Source organism: Haemorhous mexicanus, chromosome 1 (assembly GCF_027477595.1).
Source record: "Haemorhous mexicanus isolate bHaeMex1 chromosome 1, bHaeMex1.pri, whole genome shotgun sequence".
NCBI classification, from domain to species: domain Eukaryota; kingdom Metazoa; phylum Chordata; class Aves; order Passeriformes; family Fringillidae; genus Haemorhous; species Haemorhous mexicanus.
Window position 1 is genome coordinate 143,125,728 of NC_082341.1, and position 26,472 is coordinate 143,152,199.

The 26,472-nt window shown below is 37.7% G+C and overlaps 1 protein-coding gene across 9 annotated transcripts in view; it reads right to left on the bottom strand.

Moving 5' to 3' along the window:
- Positions 1-26,472, bottom strand: part of TRPS1 (transcriptional repressor GATA binding 1) — a 213,888-nt gene that overhangs the window by 132,298 nt on the left and 55,118 nt on the right. For 8 of the 9 annotated variants that reach the window (XM_059865535.1, XM_059865590.1, XM_059865588.1 and 5 more), the window contains 2 exons: positions 24,821-25,950; positions 16,460-17,063 (listed from right to left, as the gene is read on the bottom strand). In XM_059865535.1, coding sequence (XP_059721518.1) covers positions 16,460-17,063; positions 24,821-25,950 — 1,734 coding nt within the window. The remainder of the gene's footprint in view (positions 1-16,459; positions 17,064-24,820; positions 25,951-26,472) is intronic. The other variant, XM_059865598.1, reaches the window with a different exon arrangement.

The following is a 26,472-nucleotide window of genomic DNA, read 5'->3' on the forward strand; positions in this document are numbered from 1 at the left end:
TCTTAATGCCACAGAACCTTTCGAGTTACCAAATGATGGTAATGTTGGTTAAAAAATTTCAACATTCACACAGAAAAATAATAAAGAGGTAATTCACTTTTCTTGCCATCTAAAAAGCCAAATCAAACTTTGTTCGCAAACAATTTAATATTTCAATAAAAATGGGACAATTTCTTTTTTCACAGGTTCGCACTAGCACAGTGTCATCATCACATTTCAGGCAGTTTTGATCCTGGTGTTATTAATGAAAGGTAACTTAAAAAGAGTTTCTCTTATGACATTCTGCACATACCAACTGGAGAGTAAAATAGGTATGCTGGTTATGGTTAAGTTCTCCAGAAAATCCTAGGAGAGGAGAAAAGGCACACATTGACTTTCCCTTTGGAAATACCATTTATTTTAACATATTTCCATCACACTTTCATATCTAAATGTTGATATAAAAAATAATACTATTGAGTGGTTAAACAGATTTTTTTTCAAGTCACCAAGCTTGCATAAGACTTCTGCATTTGATGATAAAGATTTATAAAGCATATTTATAATTTTGTTCATTATTCAAACAGTTCAGAGGGGGGCTGAAATGTTTGATCACTCATTGACAGCTATTGAAAACAGCTCTCGCTTTACAACTGGAATATAACTTAGAAACCAAGAGCAGTGGAAGAACTTTTGACAACTGCAAGATAATAATTGTAGCTCCATTTCAAAAAATCATACAGAAAAATCCATACTCTTCTATAACTCTGTCGTGACTAGGGACACTATCAGCACTTTGAAAACTCAGCTGGTCTCCAGATGAAGTCTTCCTGGTTTAGCAGGAAAACAGAGCAGTAGCAGCAACACAAGTATGATTCAGTGAAGGCACCGGTAGGCACATTCAAAAAAAAGGGACATGTAATTTCTATTGAGAAACAAGTGTGAAGTGGACATAAGTGCTAAAGGTCACCTGAATCCTCTGTCAGCAACCTACAGTCTGCAAATATATCAGACAAACAGATTTTCCTCCATATAAAAATGGCTTTTACATCTACAGAAGGATCACAGCAGCTTCATCTGAGAGCTATGACTTCACCCTCGAAAAACTGCAAAACTAAATAGCATTTACTCTCCAGGATTCATTGAAGCAATGCTGAACAGGATCGTCAAGTGGATAAGGTTAAAGTGAAGAGAGCACATACTCTCCCAAATATCCTTCCTGTTGTTGCTATGTTTCCACTAGCTGCACGTGTCTCCACAGCCTTTTATCTGAACTACGTAGGTTCACTCATATAAATACAGCATATGCTACACATCTATAGTCAGGGAGGTTTGTATAACATATGGGTATATTCTAGGCTTGTACGGAGCTGGCAATACCACATTGCCATGGTTTTGCACAGTACAAAGAGAAACTTAAGACCACAAGGAATTGGTCAGGCTGAAATATCCTTTCTGATATTTCACAAAGTGTAAATACAACTGTTAAGTTTTTCTTTCTCCATCTAGACAGATATTATAAATTTATTTGAGAAGGCATGGACTAATCTCTTGCATACACCCTCAATTCAATCCATCCCCTCTCTCCTTTGACACTGACTATGGACTTTGTAGTCATTTCAGCAAGTTTACATTTTTCCTCAGTTATTTCTAACAAACCACACTTACATGGCAGGGAGATGAAAGGTTGAGCAAGATTCTCAGCGCTCATGAGTAAAGTCCCTAACAAGGCACAGCTGATCTACAGACAGACAGACAAAGATATCAACCATGTGTTGAAAATAAACAGTTGCAGTCAATTCTCTTGTGCTAGAAGTGGGGAAGAGCATGCTGGCAATATCTGAGCAGTGAGAACAATGCTGCCACTTCCCTGGACCTGTGTTAATCCAGTGATGGGAGTATGTTGTTTATACAGTCACAGTTCTCATGTCTATCTGCTGTTCTCACCATCTTGACCTGACAAGAATAGTTTTGAAACCATTTGTTCTTGTCAGAAGTGTGATAGCATCACAGGAAGGCAAACTGGTCTGCAAAATAACAGCTCTGAGAAACAAGAGAGATGTCTATAGTACACACATAAAATTTTAGCTATTTTTATAAACCTTTCTGCTTCCGAACTACCTCATACCCAGTATTTCCAAAGCAATATTCATAAATCTCAATAGTAACTTCTTTGGAAGCTACAGTGTAATAAAAGCATGTATCTACACAAGCGCAGAATACATTTTTGTCCCAAATCATACAAAGAGAAGGGTCTTGGCTTTTCCTACCCCATCACTCATCCCCTCACCTCCTGCTGAGGCAGTCTAATAAGCTACATCATGGATTTACAAACACTAACCTGTGAAGAGCTGTTTAATACCCTGAGGTGAATATGCTCATCAACAGCAAGTTTACCCATTTCTGGTAGGTAACACCAGACTAAATATCCTCCTGATTATTGTGAAGCAGTATTTCCTTAGCAGTAATTTGACTCTGTTGCTGTAGTCAACATATTGCAAATGCCTGTATTTTACAGATTGGGCTGCATGTTTCAAAGCATTTTATAACCATTGGAATTGTCAGGTACCATACAGTATGGTAAATCCTCTTAAAAAAAACCAAGAACTTTGAAAGGATAAAAAAACTTTGGATGTATACTTCCCAATGTATGTTGTAAATATTTACATTTACAAGCAGGAAAATGTTTTTAGTGAAATGCAACCAGAGCAAAAACTAATGGGTCCATGACATGCTGGGCAGATCCAGAAAAAGTGTGAGCATGCCATAGAAATGCAACACAGGAACAGACTTCACATACTGTATGCACCTTAAGCCATAAAAAACAGCAGGGAGCTGTTTTGCAAGCAGCAAACCATACTGTGATGTATAGTAATAAGTGGTTGTACTTGTTGTGGCTCAAGGCCTTCCATAAGCCCCCACAGAAGAATTTTCCTAAGTCCTTCCTTCATCAAAATTATATGATTTTTCCTTTTACTTTGCAGACTTCTTGCTGTCACAGCTACCAGTTCCTATCTGCAACAAATGTCAACTGGGTAAGATATTCCTACTGTTTCAATAACTTTCTGACAATGTCAATTCCAAATGTAAAATGGTAATTAGCTCTAGGTTGTGGAAGATTTGCTATTTATGGAATTGTTTAGCTTTTTTCAAATGAACCCATACTAACCGCTGAAAAAAGAGAAGGTTTCTGTATTGTTTATACAATTATAAGGAACAGCAATTTTAAGAAAAGCAAAGATATTTACAAAAGAGAGAACAGTATATAGGACAATTAGTGATTTTGCACATTACTTTCACTTAAAGTAGATATAGAAACTCTGTGGTACATTCTGACAATTCATAATCCAACTGCAGCAGAAAAAAATGGGCTTAATTTATCAAAGAAAGTCAACAGTTTAATAACATTTTTATGAAGACATAACTCATGTTAAAGAACATAGCTTGTGAATATTATTAGCACTATCTGTTCAAAATAGATTGATGGAATCAATGAAAAATAAAGTACTTGTCAATAAGAAAAAAGTTACAGAGAACTAGGGCTGAAAGGAGTATTTAATATAATTCAACTAATCAAGGTTCCATCTATTTAAGCACTGATTGAGACTGTATTTTATTACCCATGAAAGCAGTATAGCTACTGAGAAGCTACTTCATTTTGTACTTGTAATTTCTCTTTTAAACAGAGAAGCTCTAAATGCTTCATAAAAATGGACAAACCTATAGGAAGCATTAACTAAAAAACCAAATATTAAACTTCCACTATGGAATTATTATTATTATTATTATTATTATTATTATTATTATTATTATTATTATTATGTTATTGTTATTATTGTTATTTCCATATATAACCAGGGCCATTGTGAAATAGCTATGGACTAAATCTGGGGGACAAACTACAAACTCTGGACCTGCACAAGATGTAAGGACTGGCAAGAGAAGACTGACAGACAATAATCCAGAAAAGTTTAAGTACCCCTTTTTCCCTGCCCAGAAAATTTCTCAGATTTGTTTGTTTTTATGTTGAAAATTGCACTGTTTTTCCTGGAGTTTCAGGAGGAAAGGGAAAATTTTGACCAAAAGGAAAGATAATTTTAATCAACCCTTGTTGGTAACGTTAAAGATTTTTTTTTTTCCTGAGCAAAAGAATATTCCTGTTTCACACAAGAAGAATGGTTATCAATTTGTTTTTTTGAGATTTAAAGTGGGTTATTTTTTAACAACATTATTTATAGCCTGAAATCACTACATTTATTTTCGAAACAAAAAAAAAAAAAAATCATTATGAGACTGAAAGCAGATTCAGGTCAATACAGTGTAACACTTTACATAGTAATCAATAAAAATGTCAATACAAACAATTCCTAAAGGCACCATATGACATTCCAATGGGGGAGAGGGAGGGAATTCTTCATTTTCTACTTAGACGCCTTGCTTCCTTTATCAGCAGATGGCAAACAAATTACTAGTTCAATCCATATGTCTGTATCTGATAGACAGTGTTTTACAAGTCTGAAATTAGTTTGAAACATTTTGAAGTTGGCCAGACTACAGAGGAAAACAGGATAACTTTGTCTATAATGAAAAGTTGGTTTTGTCATAACAAATACTTCCACAAGCTACTACCCATCCAGACTCATTCAGTCGCTAATGGAATTGTACCCAAAGACATAATCTGTGTTTAACAGACTAACAATTTGTAGTTTCACCCATTCTGTTCTTCTGCTGTGCTCCAACATGTCTCCTTCCACTAGCTGAGGTTTACTAAGTGGTGCTGATGAAAGCAAGCAAGGCCATGAGAATATTTTTGGTGGGAAGGGTATCAGATGGCGAGGGCCGTTTGTGCGCAGGCATTCCAGAGCAAACCTGTCAGAGCACAGCCTGCAGACCAGCACCCCGGCCCCAGCCACGGCACTGCACACATGCCCAGAAGAAGACTGAGATACTTTTGCTTAATCTCTCCCCATCAGAAAGCCTCTATTTGCAATGCAGACAATGTATATTTTAGGAAAGGCGGATCAGAAAGCCTAGACAGTTTTTATAACAAAGTGAATGGTTTGGTAAATTTCTTTCAAAAGACAGCTCCAAATCTGGAGAATTTTAATGACTTGTATTACAGTAAACTGTGAGTTCCATAGAAGAATGAGGGGGGAGAGAGCCAAACCAAACTAAAGAAGACAAGAAAAGAGTGGTTTCAGTGAACTTTCTTTGCAACCTGGCCAAGCAAAGAGGGAAGCAGACCTATACTGATAAAAAAGCTGACAGCAGGGGTCTAGAGGCATTCACAGCCAGGCAGAACACCAGGCACATCCAGCAGCTCTCCAGGCACATGGGAGCCCTTTGGTGTGGATTCCTGGATGGAAGTTTCAGTTCAGTTACCAATACTTGCAAAATATAATTTGTTTGCCAGGGACCGACAGCACCAGCATAGATAAAATAATTCTCAATTCAGTGCTTTTAAAAATGTTCTATACTTCCAACAGTGATGTACCTGGGGGACTGGTGTCCAAAATAGTTTATGCTTCACCTCTGAAGCAGAGTATCACTAAGAAAGCCCTCAAATACTTTTAGCAGTGATTACCGTTTCACTCTAAACTGTCTATTCACTCACTGAAATAATGCATTTCAGGAAAAGCTTGGTCTAGAGGTCTACAATGCCAACTTGGGGCAGCGAAGTTGAATGTAACAACTCTCCTGAGATACACAAAGTTGGTCATGAGGATTTAATTAAAACGTGAAGAGTCATTTACACCAAGAAATTGAGGGTCCAAGTTTAACAAACATCAACTTTTGAAGTCCCTACATCACACATTATAGTTGTTACAGATAACCACTGCAAAGACCTCAACCCTTCAACCACTTAGCTTGCTATTAGAAGGCAAAGGCAAATCAATTAAGTGATGATCAAGACTACAGTCCTAAAGGCATGAAAGATATATTTAAAACTTATGCTAAGCAGAACATAATTTTCTGTAATGGAAAAATCAGTAAAGTTGTAACAACTCTCTACTTTAAATATCATTAATATTTGTCCTACAAACCATTCTGCTAAATAATTACTGAAATTTTGTTTTCAGTGAAAAACCTTTTTTCACTCGTAATTTAAATATGAATCTAATTTTTAAAATTTCATTCTGATTTTTAACCTAATTTAAAATTAGCAAACATACACATGTATGCACACAAACATAGGTAGGTGCCAAGATATTTACAAGCCTCGAAGCCGACAAGATTTTAATCACGTTTTCCATTAACTCTCCCCACCCCTAAAGGCCTGCATAAAGTAAGGTTTATGAGAATCTTAAACAAAAGGAAATATTTAAGTTTCTAGCACACCTCAGTCAAACATAAATGGGTTTCAGTAATATACTAACAGGTACTGTGCCTAAATGGAGAGTTTTATGGATGTTTTGTCTTCTTCATCAGCTGCAGGGAGTAATGTTAAAATAACCACCACAGGATGGGTCCATAACTGAATTGGGAAGAAAACACTTTTCTCAAGCAACAGGTTGACTAAATTTATTCTGCAAAATGCGAACTTTTAAACAGGTATGGAATACACCCATTTTGGGTAGGAAGAGGAGCTGCCATGAAACATTGAAAAATATAAAACACAAGCCAGTATTTTCTAACTCAAAAGCACAAATCCATGAACATTAAAGCAGTTACTATCAGAAGGAAAAAAACCCTCATAAATATGTAAAGATACTATTCTCCATATGTCTTGTAAAGGGGATAATAGCATTATATTAAGTTTTGCTTTGATTTGTAAGCTTTCACCTTGTGGTGTTTGCCCTACAGCCTTTTAGTCATGTACAGACTGGAGAAGTGAGAGCTTTGAAGTGTCCAACTTCCAGTGAAGTTACTAACATTTTTTAATAAGTCTTAAGAGGTCTGTGTGTGATTTACTGTAATTTCAGAACAAGCTCAGAAATTCACCCTAACTGGGAAAGAATGGGAGAGTCATTTGAGCACATTATCACTGTTAGGGCAAGGGGGGGAGAGAGGCATGAAAATAATCTGGAACACGATCAAGTCAAATTCAAAATACTGTGTATATAAATGTGATTACTGAGAACTTTAGGGGCAACAAGACAGTTTTGTATAGATGAGATTTTTTTTTTTTTTTTTGCAACCAGTAAATATAGTTTAAGTGATTCACAGCCAATTTTTATAATTGCAATGAAGCAGCTGTGATCAAACTATATTTGTAGAATCATAATAAATTTGCCCCCACCTACTAAAATTAGTTCTAAGCATCCAAAATTCCCATTTGAACATCTGACTGAACAAAACAGGCATTGCTCCATGCCAAAAACTGGAGGAAATAGACCTAAAATATGCCATTTTCTCACCAGAAATTGTAGGCTCCCAGAATAACATGTGAATTAAAACTCATTTCAAGCTTGTTTGCATTGCTCCTCATTCCCATTCATAGCAAATTTCTTGACAAATGTTCTGATTATTTTTCTTTTTTCCTCCCTTTTTAATTTAAACATAATTTTCCAATCATAGACAGTCTTGCAAGGAGAAACAGCTGATGGTACAACCCATTTGAAAATGGAAAGGGTGGAATTTTATTCTCAGTAAGAGCTGGAGGCAACTTACATGATTAAAGACTGTACTGTAAGCCATCGTTAAAAGACTTCTTCCCATAAGTGAAAATGTGCAGTTTGCTACCATACACATCAGAGGCACATAAACCAAAATGAGGTCAAAGGCAACCAAGAAATGTAAATGTTTCACTCCAAAATTCCTGCCTTTGCTTTTTTTTTCCCTCCCCCCCCCCACCCCATCCCACCAAGGCTGAAGGAAAGAATAGAAATTTTAACAAAGTTAAAATTAAAATCTGTTTTTCCAGTTTTCCTCTGTCATTGATATTCTTGAGGAAGTTTGCATCATCACACTCAGAGAAGATAACCACCAATATTGATGCAGGATGCCTATGAATCAGGCTCTTCCTGTTTCCACTATCATAGTACTGTTGCACAATAGAGTTTAACACATCTCTCTTCACTCCTGCCCTTCTAGATGGGAAATTCCCATTTTACAGACAGAATTAGGAAACAAAGGTCTAGAGCAGCCAAGAGATCATAGGAAATTAACCCTCTAACTAAGACAAACATGATTTACCAATCTGAGATTTGAAAATCTCAGGAAGACCAAGGATACAGAAACACAGCAAAGATTTCCAAAGCTGTTCACAAGCTGCCTGCAGTGCTGCACAACCTGAGCTGCCACCACCCCATTTGTTTCAGAAACCTAATACTGTACACAACACAAAAAAAATATTCCTCCTCTTGTCTTTATGCTAAAAAATATAACCTATCTGAACTCCAAATAATGTCAATATGCAACAGGAATACATATATTTATAGATTTATATTACATACACACGATTATATCACTATTACAAAGACTGTAAGATTTTCTAAAATATATATATGCTCCTAAATAAATGCTTAGAAAAACATCAGGAAGAACCACTTAGCCCCTATAAAGCTTCATTTTAAAAACAGAACTTGGTGGAAGAAATAAATTAATTACATTAAGCAGGAAATTGTTCTCTAAATCAATTGGGCTACATTAGAGACCTGAAAATTAAGACTAGTTCCAAGGTGACCATATGCATATTCTGAGGAGTGCCAAGGTAACAAAAAACATTCCAGAAAACCTTTTTCATGTCACACACACACACACACACACATGTGTATTTCTGTTTCAGCACACATCTGTTCATCCAACAACTATTTGCCATAGTTGTTCTTTTTAACTGGCTGTATCATCACCCCTAGATACCCTCATGACAAAAATCAAAGCACGTATGTGCACTGTTTATTCATAAATCTCTTTATAAATCCTTACCATTTTTAATTTGCTCAGATGTGGATAGCATCTGGATTTCTTCAAATCAGTTATAATTACAATGCTCCCTTCTTAGCCCAATAAATTAAACATTTATTTCCTGTCTATAGTAAGATCCCTCCTCTAAAAGAGTGTATTTATTATGTCATTTAATTACCAAATACATCTAGAAGATCATCTGAAATTCAGTACAGAAAGCAACTCTGCACTTCCAGATCCTAGAGGTATCTTCACATAGATTTTCACTGTTCAGCACCATCGTACTTCAGGCAAAAATAGAATTATGTACAATCCTTGCCTGCATTCATCTGTGAAATTTAATTTTCCATTGAAAATCTACATGTTAGCAGCAAGTTCTGTCCTCAAGCATGAACATGTGCTTCTTATTGGATCCAGTTTGCCAAATACAATCCTTAGCTTCTAAATACAATTGAAGCTTCCATTTCACTTCAGGTGTACAATCTAAGTACTCTTGGCAATACAGAATAATAACAGGGCTGTGTAATGGTTATAGTCACACTTAACTTTTCAAAACTTTGGTAACGCTCAACTAATTTTTTAATTTAGTCATCATGCAAGAAGCTGCATTCACCTACTTTTCCCATTTGAAACAAGGCTCCCCACTGACAGTTCTCTGCACCGTTTGGACTGGAGGGAGCTGCTTGCCTTCGCAGCACCCACAGCTGTGCCCCACCCCACAACCTGCAGCCACCGTCAGCACAATTTAAAATTAAAAAGAACTGTCAGGAATTTATTTGAAGAGGGCAAAAACATTCGCTGACCATATCATTCATACCTACAAGAAGGGCACTGCCTCACTGCACGTGCCCTCCGCAGCGCAGAGGGGCTGAGCCGCACCGTGAGCTGCGAGCCCAGCCCAGGGCGAGGGAGGCCTGGCTTGAGCTGCCACACGCTGAAGGCTCCTGTTCAGGCCAGGGGACAGTGTTAGGGGGCCCCTCTGTGCCCACACATCCATCCAGGCCAGAGCAGTGGGGCTGCCAAGGAGCAGCGTTCCGAGAAACCAAGGATGCTCCCACCTTCATGCTGAGCCCGCTCCTGCCGTTCCCCACAGCAGGGATGGCACTGAGCAGCTGCCACACTGTTATCTTCACCCAGGTTATCTTCACCCAGGTTATCTTCACCCAGCAAACCAAGCCCAGGTGCAGGCATGTGGCATCCAGGCCAAAACAGTGCACAGACCCTTCTCACTCTCACCTACAGCAGGACATCAAATACCAGACACGAGAGAGCAAAAGAGACGTCCTCCTACCTGAGCTATGAAGGGGCATATAAAACTGAGCTAATTTCATGTGACACTGTTGTCAATCTGTTTTGGCCCCTCTGTTGAATACAAGAAAGCACTCTTGTTCTCATCTGCATTACGATCTCATCTATCCAAATGCAGCAGCTTGTTTTAAATCAAGAATTATCTCGGTTCTCCCTGCTTGAATCATTGTTATTGATCATAGCAACTTCAATAAACCCTGGTGCTTACCCAAGGGCCTGGGGGCCCGTACCCATCTCCCCAGCCCTTTGTTCCACATACTGATTCACCTTTTCATCAAGGATTTTGACGTAGCTGCTGCCCTTTCGCATAATTACCGTGCCCCACCCAAATAATGATTTTATCACTTAATTCTCTTCCAGACCACATTTCGTAAAAGGGAGACCAGAAAAAAAAAAAAAAAAAAAAAAAAAAACACCAAAGAAGAAGAAGAAGAAAAAAACCCCTATGCCCTACTGGGTGGGTAAACATGGACGAGGTGGGGTTGTCTCACCACATGACAGACACACCCCACACAAAAACCAGAAACATGCCTTTCATTGGGCAGGTTAACATTTTTCTAAAAGTTACTTTCTAGTCCTATCTGATCACTGTCAGGATGAGTAATGCAAAACATTCAATTTCTTGTGGGTTTGGTTCCAGTAGTTACTAAAAGCAGCCAAGTACATGTTTGTTTCTAAACTACTTGAAAACCTTCAGAAAGTTACTTTAGAAAGTTCCTGAGCCCTCCACCAGCACAGGGATTTTACCCGCCTCGGTTTTTTGCACTCTAAACACAAAGCTTCAAAACCATTTATCTTCAAGTACTAACTTTATTTTCTTATTTTCCTTGTTGGAGGATTCTTGCCATTTTCCAGGATGTAGTTAAATGTAAAAAAGTAGCCCACTGACTCCCCGGGCAGAGACTTGTGGAAACAGGTGCCTTTAAAAAAAAATGAAAGACTTTGTCAGCTCTCTGACCTGCCAGAGCTCTGTGCATTAGTAACACACAGTGCCTGCTGAGTTCCCCTCAGCTAATTAGAGGACCCGTATGGCAATGAATGGCCTTGACTATAAATACTTCCTGAAAGATCTCTAACAGAGTCAGAGGAAATGGGAAAAAAATGAGATGCAGCTACAGAGAAACTATTTCAGATGTTTCTTGTTTAAAGGGCTGCTTTTTCTTTCCTGAAGTTGCTTAGGGATGACAGGCAGTACCCAAGACTTATACCAACTTAAATGTAAGAAGTGTGATACAATTATATGCATTGAATTTAATTCTGTACATATACTATTAAGATACTGCTATGAGAAGGTGATTGGAAGTGTGACACAATGCCGAAGAACACAAAAACTTCCATCTGTCACCCTGGAGGGACCACTGAAAATTCAGGTTTAAACCAAGTTTAAACTGTGTGCTTGAATCTGTTCATGCTGCTTCTTGTGCTCCCACTAAAGGCAGCAGCAGCAATATTTCCACCAGCATCAGAAAGGCAGGTTTTACCTCAAATGTATGTTATCCTTCTGGCCAAGAATTGTATGTGCTTATAGAAGTCCTCTGGAAATCACAAAGGACAGCTCAGCATTTCCACTGCTTTGCAGCTATTTGGCATCCAGCTCTATGGATAACAAGAGTCAGTACCTTATAATTGGAGAAATGATGATTTGCCACTAGGGATTGTGTCTGATATTTACTATACTGATATTTAAATCAATTACATGTGGATTTAATATTTACGTATCAGTTGCGTATTTTTAAATTAGCTCTGCCATTCACCTACATAGGAGAATGCAAAACAAGAAAAGGGGAAATAATTTTTTTCTAATTTTCTATCTCCCCCAAACTTAAAGCTGTATGACCAGCTTTAGCCAGACTACGATATGAAATAGCGCAGTGCAAATGTCACAGACAAAAAGAAAATAACTCTTCTCAAAGTAAATGAAAATTTTTGAAATGCCGTGATTACCTGTAGTGTCTAAACAGTCTGATCATTATGGTGCAAAATAATCTCAGTTAATAGAAGAGTAGATTTTATCCTTTGCACCATAAAAAAAGCTCATAGTAAAGGTTAACATAACCTCAGTCATATATTTAATGTTACATCCTGCAGTATGCCTTTGATAAAAATCCACAGTACTTTTGGAATAATGTGACAATCTCTCTCCCTTTGATGGTAACACAAATCCCCCCACAAACTATGATTAATACACAAAGTAATCTTGCTGTGTGCAGGTCCATGTGACCCCACAGGACAGACACATTGACTTGTGTTATTACTACATCTTTGTTGGCTAAACTACAACATCTATACCAACACCTTTAGGTGGGCTAACTAGGCCTGTGTATAGGTCTGAAGGCTCAGGCTACAATTCCCTATTTTGTGGAAAACTTTATGCAGTGTCCATATAGACCAAAACAGTACACTTCATTTAAAATCAGTTTAGCAAAAAGTTCCCGCTGTCCATGATCTTCACTGTCAAAGCATTAAACAATCTGCCTGGCCTGGAGTCTGCTGGCTGCCAATGTGCTACCCAAAAAAAGGAACATTTTTGCATCTCAATAGACCTTCCAGTATCAACAAATCTTTAAACTAGAAAATCAGCTACTCTAAGGAAGAGCAGAAATAATGTCCACATTGTACCACGCTGAGGTACATTTTTGGTAATTCCCATTTGCAAAACATACTGATTCACTGTAAGTACAGCTGCTGGATATATTTTAATAAGAAAAATAAATTAAAGCTACTCACAGAAGTGTACCAAGCCCCTGAGAAAGATTCTGTTACACACACACAGCTTGGAAGTATTCTCAGGGATAAAGGTGCATCAACTGCACATGTGTGTTTGCATTGTCTCAGCTCCCGAAAGGTCACAAGCAATTTGGTCCTTTAGATTCTAAAAATGAAAGAAATCTTACCCCAATGACTCCCACAAACAATCTACTGAAGCACAGAGTCTAGGAAAGGACCATTGTCATGATGTACAGAAGGAATGCAAGAAATAGGATGTAAAAGGCTTAGTCAACATCCAAAGCTGAAAATTACTCCAAGCAATTTCCAAAAATTAATTATCCTGTAAGCATTACGAATTTCTGTGGACTATGGTATATTTTCACCCCTTCTCTAATTGATTTGTATTGTCTCTGATGTTTTACTAAAATGCTAATCACTTCTAAACCTGTAGTATCAACCTCTATCTACTTGAAAAAAATGTGAAAAAATCTTATCTCGTCATTGCTTTCCCCCATCACCAAAAAAGTAAAAAATTAAAAGCACATGGTATTGCTGCTACTGTCAAATCATTACAAATCATTTGTAATAAGCAGAACTACTTTATAAATATAGAATAGCCAGTACAACCAAAGGGATGTGTTAGGAACTTTCCTTTTTAGTCCATTTCTCAGTGTTTATTCACTGAGTAATCCCAAATTTTTGGCTTCCTCTGTGTCAATCTTCAGGGGGAAAAAAATGAAGGTGTCCACAGTGATTTTATTATAGGTTTTGTTTCCTAGTCACCAGTCGTCCTGGGATACAGTGTTTTGCATAAGCATTCATTATATGATACTAGAAGGATGTATTGAGTTAACACTTTGCTTTCAGAGAGAACCAACTTTTAGACAGCATTAGCTGCTCCTATTAGCTATTTCATATTAGAAAAATAAATGTAGCCAAAAGTAGATAATAGTGAGAGATTTGTGTTACAACGCAGTGATTTTTTTTTTTTTTTTATTTCAGAGGATTAAAAAAATTAGCTTTTTCAAGAATGGATGGTAAATTCTTTTCTGAACAATTTTTATTTCTCTCTGGGCCAGTTGAACTTCTGGGCACACATATGTGCATGTCAGATAACCCTTGACACTAAGCTCCCAATGGTCAAGCTGACCATCACTTGGTCTTCTTATTTGTGGCTCCAGTACTGTATCTCATACCTCTGTCTGCAAACTAAATCAAGAGCAAGTTAAAGGAGTTGGGTTTCTATGATCTTTCTCACAGATTGAAAATTAGAGGGAACTAGTATCACTCACAGAATCACACTCCCAATATCACCTATCCTTCAGATCACCTCTTACCTTCAAGAAGTTTTGATTTCTCTATCCATTAATCATGATGAAATATGTAATATTAGGGACTCTGTTCAGCAGGTGAAAAAAGTTAATCTCCTTTCCCCCATTTTTTCTTTTTTAAATATTTCAAGCTGACAAAAGCAACAGTTGCCCAGTTTTCAAAGAAATAATATCAGTAAGGAAAAGACACAGACAAACAAGTCCTTGGCACAATAGAGTTCAAAGAGCGTGGCAGCTGAAGGTGTACACAAAATAATTTCTGTTTGAAGGACTGAAGGTTTTATCAATCACTATAAACACAATCTGCTAATAAATCATTATAAAAGAAAAGTAGAGTTGAACACACTTTAAAATGCAAGGAACTAATTTATATGCACTGTTAACACATAAAGGTAAGACTTTTATCTTTTTTCCAGAAAGTATGGAAGATATAGGTTTTTGAGATCCAGAAGTGATCAGTATGGAAGATATAGGTTTTTTTAGACCCCAAAGTGATCAAAGTATTTCAAAATTGATAAAATACTAATTTGAAAAAAATATACATATAAAAGTGGTTTTGTATAAAGTCTTTAAAAAAGCATCTGAAGTTATTTTTAAAACTGCATTAGAAGCAGCCAACATACAGCTTCCATTCTATATTCAGTAGTGGCTTAAACAGGTAATATAATGGCCTTATTCTACTGTTTACTAAGGTTTTAGGTCCAGTTACCAACCAAATCAAGACCTTTATAGAGCAGATTCTGCATACTACCATGTCCCTTTGAAGATTTTTGTTTGGTTTTCTTTCATCCTCTGGCCGTCAAAAAAAAAATGAAAATATTTGAAAATTTGAAAATAAATGAAAATCATTTAGATTCTGATAAACCACAGATTAAATGGCTCCTCTGGCAAATCTGTCTGCACATGGCTAAGAACCAGAGCAAGAACTGAGGTGGGATGTAACTAACATCATATGTACAGCAGGAATTCCACTGCTGCATGGGTTTATGTACGTATTTTAATACATATTTCGTGCTGGATGAGAGAAATATGATCCTGCCATCCACAGTGAGCACACATCCAGGTTAGCAACAAGGAACCTATCATACTAGAAATGCTTTTCATGCACTTAAAATCTAAGAACAATAACTAAGGTACAAAAGTTTGTGGTCCCCCTAAATTGCATGCAGGGTTTGAATTACAGACGCTCTATTTTATAATTAGAATGGCTGCAGTATTTTTAAGAGCACTGACTTAATTTAAAACAGCTTTTAAGACTCCTATATGCACAGAGACAGATATACCTGTGTGTAATCTTAGCAGACCATGGAATAAAACATTTATCTTCCTTTTTATATGTTACATGTGACATGTTACACTAATTGATGCTATGGTTACAGATGCTGTTATGAAAGACAAAAAAGGAAACCAGCAGATCATCACTTCCATTCTAGTGAGCTTTGTCTGCAGACTGACTGCTCCTGTGACAAGTTTCTATAAATTCAGATAGGGAGCAGCTCCTGAAAACATGCGATGACTTCAGGAAAAAGCATTCATTTGTCTCCCTGTTCAGCTCCTCAGAATGTGAGATCTGTTCTAACTTCAATTTTCTCTACAGTGGGAAAAACACACTTTGATGGAAGGGAAACTTCCTTGTATATAGATCCTTTTGTTTAAAAAAAATAAAATAGGAATTATTTGGTGAGACAAATGTTTACCTTCTCTTATCACATGAGATCCTTTCTTTTCTTTTTTTTTTTTTTTTTGCTTCCAAGGCAACCAGACAAGTGTCAAAATTGATATAAATTATGTTGTTTCACAAAAAAAAGGTTACTTTTTATTAATATTTAATTCACATTTCTTATTCTTAGATATGTAGTAATATAAAATCTTGCTTAAGTGCGAACTGTCACACCACCACAAAATTTAAGAGGTGATTAGTTGTTTTAGTGTAACAGATGTGCAGCCTTCTGGGGTTCTAAACCTCCCTTCTTCAAATGCATCACCAACCTGCACAATTAGCAGGAATGATTAAACAAAATTCAATCAGAGCTAAACAGCAAAAGCAGAAGCTTACTAATACTGCATCAATATTCAGATTGCTTTATTTGAACATTTTGGAAAATTTACCTGCCAGTTTGGCTCTACAAATTTGAGTCTTTGCTTGACTGTGTTTTTTGTTTCCATGCCCTAAAAGAACCCCAGCCACGTTACTCTGGACCTGAAGAAATCATTTGCACAGCCAATCAAACATAACATACATGCAATCATAAAAAGCAAGAGGGAGGGGAAAAAAGGTTTCCTACCCGTAATAAGGACTGGGATTCATCTTTTGCCTTGCCGTCCCCGGATCCAGAGTAGGGCTGGGTGAGCTGCCCGGCTTTCTCTGCTGCTCCGGCTGGGACACCCTGCAGGAAACCCTTGCTCTCCACGGCCAAGCCATAAATGGGCCTTGCGAGATGGGCAGCTTCTACGTTTGGACTATCCCTTAAAGGCTTTGGCTGCTCTTGGCCAACAGACACGGGGGTCAGTAAGCCTAGACTGGTCTGTGTGTATGATGGGCTCCCCCTCAAAATGTCTGTCCCTCTCCAGGTCACATTGCGAAGATCATCACTGGGACTCTCAGTCCAGCCTTTCTCCTTGAGCACTTCCTTATCTTCTATCTTTTCTCTCTTCACTATGCTGTCAGATATGGGCTCCCCTAATTTGGGGTCTGGATTAATCAGACTGTAGACCTTAAGGTCAATTTTTGGCTCTTCCTTGATAGACGAAACGCCATGACTGTCCTCCCCGTTGGCTGTAGTGATGTCCATCTCCTGACAGTGCACAGTGTTGAAGTGCTCTAGTAGTGACTGAGTGTCAACAGCTGTGAAGCTGCACTGACGGCATTTGTAGCAGTTGTGTACTCGCCTGGAAGAAAACAAGAAGCACATTAACATAAGAGTCCCCCCTTGGCCATCCCTCTCACAGTGGTTTTACCTACCAAGATTAAGAAAATAAATCAAACTTATATGACCCTCTCTAAATAAAGCAAGCAGGTTTACTTTGGTATCTTATACAGCAGGGTAAAAATACTGCTGGTTTTTCCCCCCATGCCTTGCAATGGCCTCCTATTGTTCCTTCACATTCCATGGTATTATTCTAAACTTTATAAAAATTTTCACTAGGATTCTGTGTTTTTCTTCTTCAGTTTGCTGCAATATACTTTTCACTTTCTGCTGCAGCAGGAACACTAAAAAACATACTTTTCAACCAAAATCAAATAGTTAGAAGAGGACAGTTCTCTTGTTATTAAAAAAACACTTCATATAATATATGTTAGAAAGTTGAAATATTTTAAAAAGTCCTTTACTTTCAACCTATTCCATACACTTTTTCTTGATAAAGATGATTTTGAACAGAGTTCTGGTTAACTTAGGGATAAGAATACACCAAAGGACAGAAGGCTGTACACAAGAGACAGCAGTGCTTGGTTCTCTATGGACATTTTAACACAACTTAAAAAGATGCAGCTCTAAAGATAAAGCACAATAGTTGGCTGTGTCACTACAAACTGCCTTTCCTGTCAAATATAGAAATTCTTGGGTAGGAGCTGTGGAACAGAGTGGAATAGCACGCCTTCCTGTTTTTACTCTAAAAGCCTATAAAAAGTACTGCATTACTAAATTATGTAAAGCATATGTTCCTACATGAGAACAACATGTTAGCCACTTACTGTATCTACCATAGGAACAGAACACTGCTTATGAGCTCTCTAACGCCATTATGAATAATTGTTCAGAGCACAGGAGTGGTCAGAGCCTTTCATCAGGCTCAGGGCCCCACTGCGCCCGGCATCCTACCAATGCAGAGCAAAACTTCATCCCTGCCCTGCAAAATGTACAGAACTCTATGAGAGCTTCTCCCTACGGACACGCTCACAAATCCACACCCCAGGCATTCGGAGTCACAACAGCGTCTTTAGCCAAGCTAAAAAATGAGCCTTTCACTATCCACACAGGACAAAACTTGTATGAGAGATCTGTTACTGCCCTGACTCCAGTTGTTAGAATTAATTCTTTTAAGGCCAAACCTTTGTCTCAGTGAAGTCAATGGCAAAACTCCCATTGACTTCAGTAAGAGCAGGATTTGGCTCTCGGTGCATCTGTAGAATTGGAATGATACACAAAATGTCCCTTTTAGACTATGATCATTTAGAAGGGACAGCTTGCCAAACTTATTAAACCCCCTTGCCTTCCTTCTCTCCTTTTGTTGGAAAAACAAACCATATGTTATTTACATTGTCTGATTTTCTTGCAGTTGTGTCAGCGCACAGACATGAGTACACATTCGGATTCGTGCTTTTCAGCCCTTGTGCAATATCAGTTTTCTTTTTGTCATTTTCCATATTTATATTCATTTTAAGGGACTAGATGGTCTTGTTCCATTATGCAAAAAATAGATTCAGTTATTCTCCACACAGCCTTATGGCAACAAAACTTGCTTGTGGAAGAGCAAGCTGTGGGTTAAAATCCTGTTCTGGCCATGTTCCTTTTCCTTCATTCTACAATTATGTTTTATTAAAATCAGCTTGTCTCTCAATGCGACACTAATATATTCTCTCTTGCAACTCAATTCTTTTCTAAACCAAGCTAAATTCTCTCCTGAACCAAAAACAAAAAAAAAAAAAAAAAAGAAAAAGAAAGAGTGCTATCTGATCAAAACCATTTTATAAACACAAAAAGCCAAGTTATAAAGAGGGTCAGCCCTGTAAAGGTGGGATACCATCAGAAAAGTCCAAGTTAGACAGGGGCTAGTTATCTTAAAAGCCAAGTTAAACAAGACACCATTTGGGGCTAATGGCTCAACCACATACACTCCCCATGTGAAAGTTTATCAATCCTTTGGGACACTACTTAGCCCTAAGTGTCTCTTGTTTAACTTGGCCATTTCAATAGCTAACCCCCTTCCTAACTTGGCTCTCATCTACAGATATCACACCTCCAAACAGCTGATCTTTTTCTGCCTAACTTGTCTTTTTTTATTTTTCCATTCCACACTGGCTAAATGTTTTTGATCAGGAGCCATGTACACCATACTTCTGAGGACACAAGTAAATGCTGAATATGACATGCAGTTGTAACTACGGCTGAGGCCCAGTTACAATCACCCTTATTACATTAAAGCTTTGTTAATTTAAATGATTTCTAGTTGATTCAAAGACAGTCATATAAGCATTCCTTCATTCTTCTAAGAGACTGTGATAAGCACTGTGATGTGGAAAAAATGAAGATATACTTCAGTAGATAGTAACCCAACAGGCTTTTTTTTCAGAATGTATAGTTTACAGTATGCATTAAAAATCTGCCACCAACATTATAAACCTTGATACTTCACATGGGTTTGTCCTGTGTATTATTCAATCCCCAAGCTCTAAAATGTAAGCTACAGTTTGGAGCTGTCCAATATAAGTCACAGTCCCAAATAATAAAATAGTAACTATCATCAGCCATTAGAAAACTTTTGAAAATTGGAAACTTATTCTTTCCCAGAACAAGGCATAAAAAGAAAATGTTTTCTTCTCAGTTTTCACTCCACCCTGACAGCAAGCAGGGAAACAAATTTGCAATGTTTGATTTCTCTTTAACTAGAAATTAGGCCTACTCTATGCTTCTAAAAGACCAAGTTACATCTAGAGTTGTGTACAAAGCTCTTCAAGGCTAAGCAACAAAATTTTAAGAATTCCAGTCTGCAAAATACACAAGAAGCATTCCTGTGCCTTACCTCAAAGTTACACTTTACAGCTAAACCACAGCTATACCATCTGAAACTCGGAATTTGTCTGATGCAATCCTGTGCGTTGGGACAGAGCTAGTCTAAGAAGAGGAAAATCTTGGGATGGAAGAAAGTGATGTAAATGAAGAAGAAAACAGCACTCTTCCTTCTTTCTTATTGTTTATACAGCTCTCAAGAACACTAACAGCAGGTTCAAGCCATAAACTGGCATTCTCTGCAATATGACATTGGGCTGCAAATGTTATCCCATCCACTGAGGTCACTTAGCATTATTATTTCTACTACAAAATAAACTAAAGACCTGATCATTTGTGGAAACAGTAAAATATTTATGGCCCAATCCCAAGATTAAACATCAGTAAATTCAGGCAAAACCTTTGCTGCACAGTTACATTCTGAGAACTATAAAAAATCATATCATTATTTGTACTGAAAAGTACTTGAATTGAGCACTGTAAGATATAAGGATTTTCCCTCACAAAATCTTTACGCTGGAGAGATTACACGGCTGGGGTTTTTTATGGATTTAATGTTCTTTATTTGAACTTCCTAACAGGCTGCAAGAATCCCAACACTAGCCAGTTGTTAATTAAGTCTTGTTGACATACTTCTAACTAGTCTGAAGTATTACAAAACACCATCCTCTACAAAACAAGTAATTTTTTTTTTTTAATTACCTGAAGACAGTCCTAGGCTCTAGGGCATAGAAAATATTCTGGAAGAAGGTATGGCTGTCGTCTCACTTCCATTTTTTCACATTTCATTTTAATTATAAATATAATAATTACTATCATTTCTCATGAAGAAACAGGTTTATAAGAAAGTTAACTTTTGGGATGGGTGCTGCACTCAAGCTTTTCAGAAGACAGCCAGCAAAGCAAGGAAGAAAATGCAATGTAGTGTTAGAACAGAGAGGAGACAGGGCAGAGTGGAGAGCAAGACTGAGATCAAAAGAGAGTAAAAGCCATTGGCAAGAGCAAACAAGTTCAGAGCAGTGAATTAAGGTGTCAGGAGGATGGAAAAGGCCCTCATAGCTGCTGCTATTGTTCACTGAGTGAAGGTTTCTGCTCTGCTCTAAAACTGGGAGCTCGTGGGCCTCAATTGACATTTTTTCCCTGAGTTTCTTCTCTGGGGAGCAAGGCGCCACATTTCTATAATCTGCATATCTGAGACCCTGCTCTGGCTTTTTCTGCCTGAGAGTCTGAGGGTCAGTCCCAACAGCCCTGTCCCCAACACCCCATCCCTGAGCTGCAGCCCAGGTGCTGGGAAGACGCAAGCCCCAAGCACCCCTTTGCCTTTTGCCCCTCTACCTCCTTTATCTTTGAGAGGTAAGGAATTATTTTATTAACTCAAAATTAACTTCTAAAGAGAATTTACAATACTGCTGCCAACCACATTTTCAAAATTATTTATTAGAAAAATTATTCTGCACCATTTCCAAAGCTCTTATTTAATTTGAGTCTTTCCATTTTCATATTTTGCAATTTAATGAGTCACTATCCTACCCTGTTTTTAAAAAGTTTGGAAGATTTTTCAGCATAGCACTTCTAATTATAAGTAGCACTGATCAAATGCTATCTGTCAAGTAAGGTTTTACATGAAAAATCCTATCTTTTGCCAAATTGAAAAAATGCACTGTTTTCCCACATTTTAGCAAAATTATAAGAAAAAAGACGCCCTTCTGCAAGAAGCTGCTTTGCTTTTACAAAATATAATCAAAATTAATTATTTTGGAACAAGCAGGAAAATAATCTCTAGACTAAGTGAAACAACATGCAAAATTTGCCCAAATACTCAGTTTGATTTTTATCTAAATTAAAAGTGCTGGCATCTTCTGGCTCATCAGAATACCAGACAGTTTTAGGAAAAAACTAAGCTTTGCAATGAACATGAATAAGTATCTGATTCCTCAGAGGTATAATGGAAAATGAGTAGTAGCAGAATTAGTGGAAAATGGAGGCCAATAAATCTTCTAGGGATTTATTTGAATAAGCACATTTTAGTGAGGTTTAAATACAAGTAAACTCAAGTGCAGTGTGATTCATTGACTTCAAATTTAAATGAACAGCTCTCAAATAATCATGTCAAGAAATACTGAATGAGTGCTAAGTGTAAATATACATTTCTGTAGAAAAAAAATTGGAAAGAACTGCTTTTGCAAATTCTAATACTGTTGCAAATACATGGCTGCGAAGGAATAACATTGGGATATTAAAAAATTTTTAGCAAGCAATACATAGTGAAATTGTAGATGTAGAGCCAAAAGGAAGCAAAATAAATAATAAAATTTATTAAGCATGTTGTCCAGACACATGACTCGAAAATTAAAATAGTGCAGACAAAAAATATATTAATTAAAATATGTAAGTAGCATCTAAAGCCAACACTGATACTCCAGATTATCAAGGCTAAATCTAAATATGTGAACAGCAGAACATTTTTTTCCACCACATTAATGTTTAGTATTATGTTTACTGTTAAAATCCATTCAGCTCCTTAGTATATAAATGAAGAGGTTTTAGAGACATGGGCATGTACAGCATTTTAAGTACATCAGACATACATAAATGTGTGGCATAAAAGCATTGAGACAAATTCTGATTAAGAAACAGAGAAGCCCAGTTGAATGTGAGCTGACTACATTAGCATGTTTCTATCAACCAACACTACTATTTTATAGATGTTCTACTTTTTAAAATCTGATCTAAGCTCTGTCTTTAGGTTCTAAAATACAAAAAGGGGAAAAAAACACATATCTGATACTTGCCAGAATTCTGCTAAAAAAAAAAAAAAGGCCTGATAATAATAATAGGAACAAAAGTTATAATGCTTCACAAGTTTTAGTTTGATAGAGTGAAAATTAGGTTATACATAGAAAAACAATAAAACGTGCTGGTGTTTGCCATTACAGACCACCTACCACAAACTCAACTACCATGTGTTTTCAAAAAAGATGGACAGTGGGGGAAAACAGCAGCAGTACAAGTAGAAAAGAAACAAAATTTATATCATCAAGGGGGAATTACAGGAGAAAGGGAAAGAAATTAGCAGTTATGGGGACATTGTAATTTGCTTTACACACATCCTCAGAGTAGTCAATAATGTCATAGACTGGGGTTAACAGAGTATGTTGCTCAAGTGTTTTAAACAAAATAGCCTAATGTTAGACAAACAATTTGAGACTAAAATGCTTAAAGTGTATCTCTTGATTTTCCAAAGTTTAGTTCCCTGTGACTACTGCCAGGACTGCAGGGTGCTGAGCCCTCCGAAGGAGCAGCTACAACTACCCCATCTCAGACTTAGCACTTAATTTTGAAAGTCATGGCTTCTCCTTTCTTGGTAAAAAGGATCCTAGCTCGGCATGCTTGTTAAAACTTAAATTACCAGCTGCAGCAAAATAAAAGGTTGGATTCTTTCAGTAAAGGAGCCATTTCAATCTTCCAGTTACTTAACCACTAAAAAAAGATCATGCCATGCCCCAGCAGCGGACAAAGTGCTGCCTATGGAGTTCTTCAGCATGGCTCAAAGCTGTTATAATAATGCTTGGAACTTAGATACCACTTTTCATCTTCAAAGCAGTTTACAAACATTAACTAATTAATCCACACAACATCCCTCAGGCCCACTTGGATCAAAAATGGGGAACTGCATGCTGGGACCTGAATCCTCTGTGGGCCCTAGCTCCAAATTAAAGATGAGCAATCTGCTCTTTTTTTTTTTTTTCTAAAGAGACTCCTGATATATTGCCAATGCAGCCCTCTGTTGGGCAACATTTGGATGCCCCCAGCTTTAATCTCTATTAAAGTATCATGCCCCAGTCTGCCTTTGTTAATTTTGGATGCCTTGGAATCTATTAAACGTGGCACAGTTTCTTGAGCTTTTAACAAAGCTTTAGCTTTGAAAATGCATCTTCTTTTGTCTTCATTCTAGCTGGCTTCCACACAAAGATCTTTTAGATAGATAGATACTGAAGTTTTCCGTTGTTGACGCATTAGCCTTAACTATTAACATATTCAGCATGATTTTCTAATATTTAACATCACTTCTGCAGTGGCACATAACTGTTGCTCTTTACAAACTCTAAGAGCCAGCTCCTCCTCTGATGCTAACTGGACTGCCAGTTTACAACAGCCCAGGAACTGACCCAAGAAGTTTAGCAGGGAGTTGGCTGCTACTATGACATTGTGTCAGACTGAGTCAGGAGACTGGCTGCATCCACCTCCAAATAGGAACATTAGCATTTAAAATAAATAGAATGACACTGTAAACCAGCAACACGAAAATAAGCATCTCCAAAAGGATCTTGGGGAATGACTTCAACAGACAAAAGAGTGTCTGCTCCCAGTGGGAAATGAACACCAAAACAGCAGTGGAATGCTCTTAAACTAATTATTACATTGCTGGACTTGGGAATGGAAAATACTACAAAAAGGTAGTACATTGAAGCACTGTTATGGAGCATAAAGGGTTCACAGTCTATCTTGGAAAGTAAAGCCATTTGTGTTCCCTGACTGAATGAAGATGCCAACTTTCTCAGAAAAAGCCTAAACTAAAATAGCACCTATCGTACCTAAAAGATTCTGGGTGGAAAATAGCTGACCAAACCTCAAATATGCTGAAACTTTAGCATCTGCACACAAATCCAAATTTCCCTCTCCTCTGCACAGGTTTAAATGTATAATTAAATCCACCAACTTAGCTGGTGGTTTTCCAAAACAAAGTGGATGTTGGATTGGACTCTGGCTGTAAAGATTTATATCTATACACATTCCTATTTTGATTTCCAGTTTCCTCAAATGTTTGAGGAATGGTGACATTTAATTAAGAAACTGGGGAGAGGGAGGGGGGGCTGTTTGGATTCCAATCATTAATCACTGGAAACTTCACCATACCTGTAGTGTCGGGAAATCTCTTCTTCCACCTGGGTGGTAAAGTCACATTTGGTACATGAGTGTTCTTTGTTCTCCTTGAGCGTCAGCGGCCCCTCTGCCCCTGGCAGGGCGTTTGTTTCTGGTTTGACATCAGACGCTTGGCCTTCGTGAGCATTCTCATAGTGGAGCAGGAGAACGTCCACGTCGGGAGTGGAGAATGAGCACTGATGGCACTGGTGTTTGACTCTAGAGCTTCCTGTCACCCCTGGAGACAGGTGCAAAAGCAAGAGAGCACAGTGGGAACAATTACTTTTTCTGCAAGCAAATGGGTAAGTAATTTCTCCAAGGTGCTTTTCTGGGCTGCAGAGGCCTCGGGGACAGAACTGACAGTGCTTAATGGTACATTTATGAATGTTGTGTAGCTGCTGATAGTGACGGAGAAGTGGGCCCACCACTATTACATCTGGGCCATGGCTCTTTGAGTACCTAAAGTCACAAAACTGACAGTTGTAGCTTGTCACCATGCTGTCCTCTGCTCCTTTGCTACTCAAGTCTTTCTTTTTTGCCACACTCGCACCCTTTTCTGTCTTTGTCACTAACTCCCCGTCTGCATTTTTGGCTAGATCATTCTGGTTAATGACAGATCCCCTAGAAAGCTTATCATTCAGATCTGGGTGGAGGCTTCCTGCCTGGCTTCCCCCATGCTGTTTGCTGTAATGTTCTAATAGTTTCAAAGAGCTGGACGATTCACAGCTGAAACTGCAAAATTTACACCAGTAGTAACTGGTAGTATCGGTACCATTTTGTCTAGAGGAATCTATTGGCTTGATGGGCACCGAATATCCAACTGGCGTATCATCTCCTGCTTTTACAGTGATTCTGTCTTGCCACTTCCCCAAGTCTCCAGAATCACATGGTCGAAGAGTAGGACTGGATTTATTGGAGTTTTTCTCTGAAGTTTTACCAGTATCAGAGGAGGGAAGGGCTGCTTTCATTTTGTTTGGGTGAGTCTGTAAGAAGTGTTGCTCTAGTTCAGTGGAGGAGTTGCCCATGTAGGTGAAATTGCAGAATTTGCAGCGGAAGTACTTGGTGTTGCCTTGGCAATCTGGAGTTTTCCGCCCAATTCCAATAAAGGTTCCACCTAAAGTAACCTGTGAATAAAGAATAAGGTCATTTTAGCTCCACTGTATATTTATTCAAATAGCAAGGAGTGGAAATGGGGGGGAAAGAGAAATAGAGAGCAATTGATTCATAAGCTTTTTTCATTAATCACTGCCACCATTTTCATTTGTACCATGTAAGACATCATACATATACCCTCACATATTTAACATTTGTTGATGAATATTTTGAAATGTTTCTCATAGCTGAATATATATTCCATGTGAATAACAAATACATTGATTTGCAGAGACTGAGGCAAACATGCAGAAGATTATCTTAGTGCTGACAAGACTGTTCCTTCCTTCACTATATCATTAAATAGTATCATTGACACAAGATGCAATAATCAGTTCCCACAGCTCTGAACCCTTTGAAAGCAAACTTTCCTGGGAGTCTATACCAGGTGTGGAAGAAAAAAAACAACCCTCAGTCTTTTGACTTAGACGCTTTAATCATATTTGTGCTTTACAGTCAAAGAGAATTGCTTTCTAAATTCAAGCAAGCAAAAA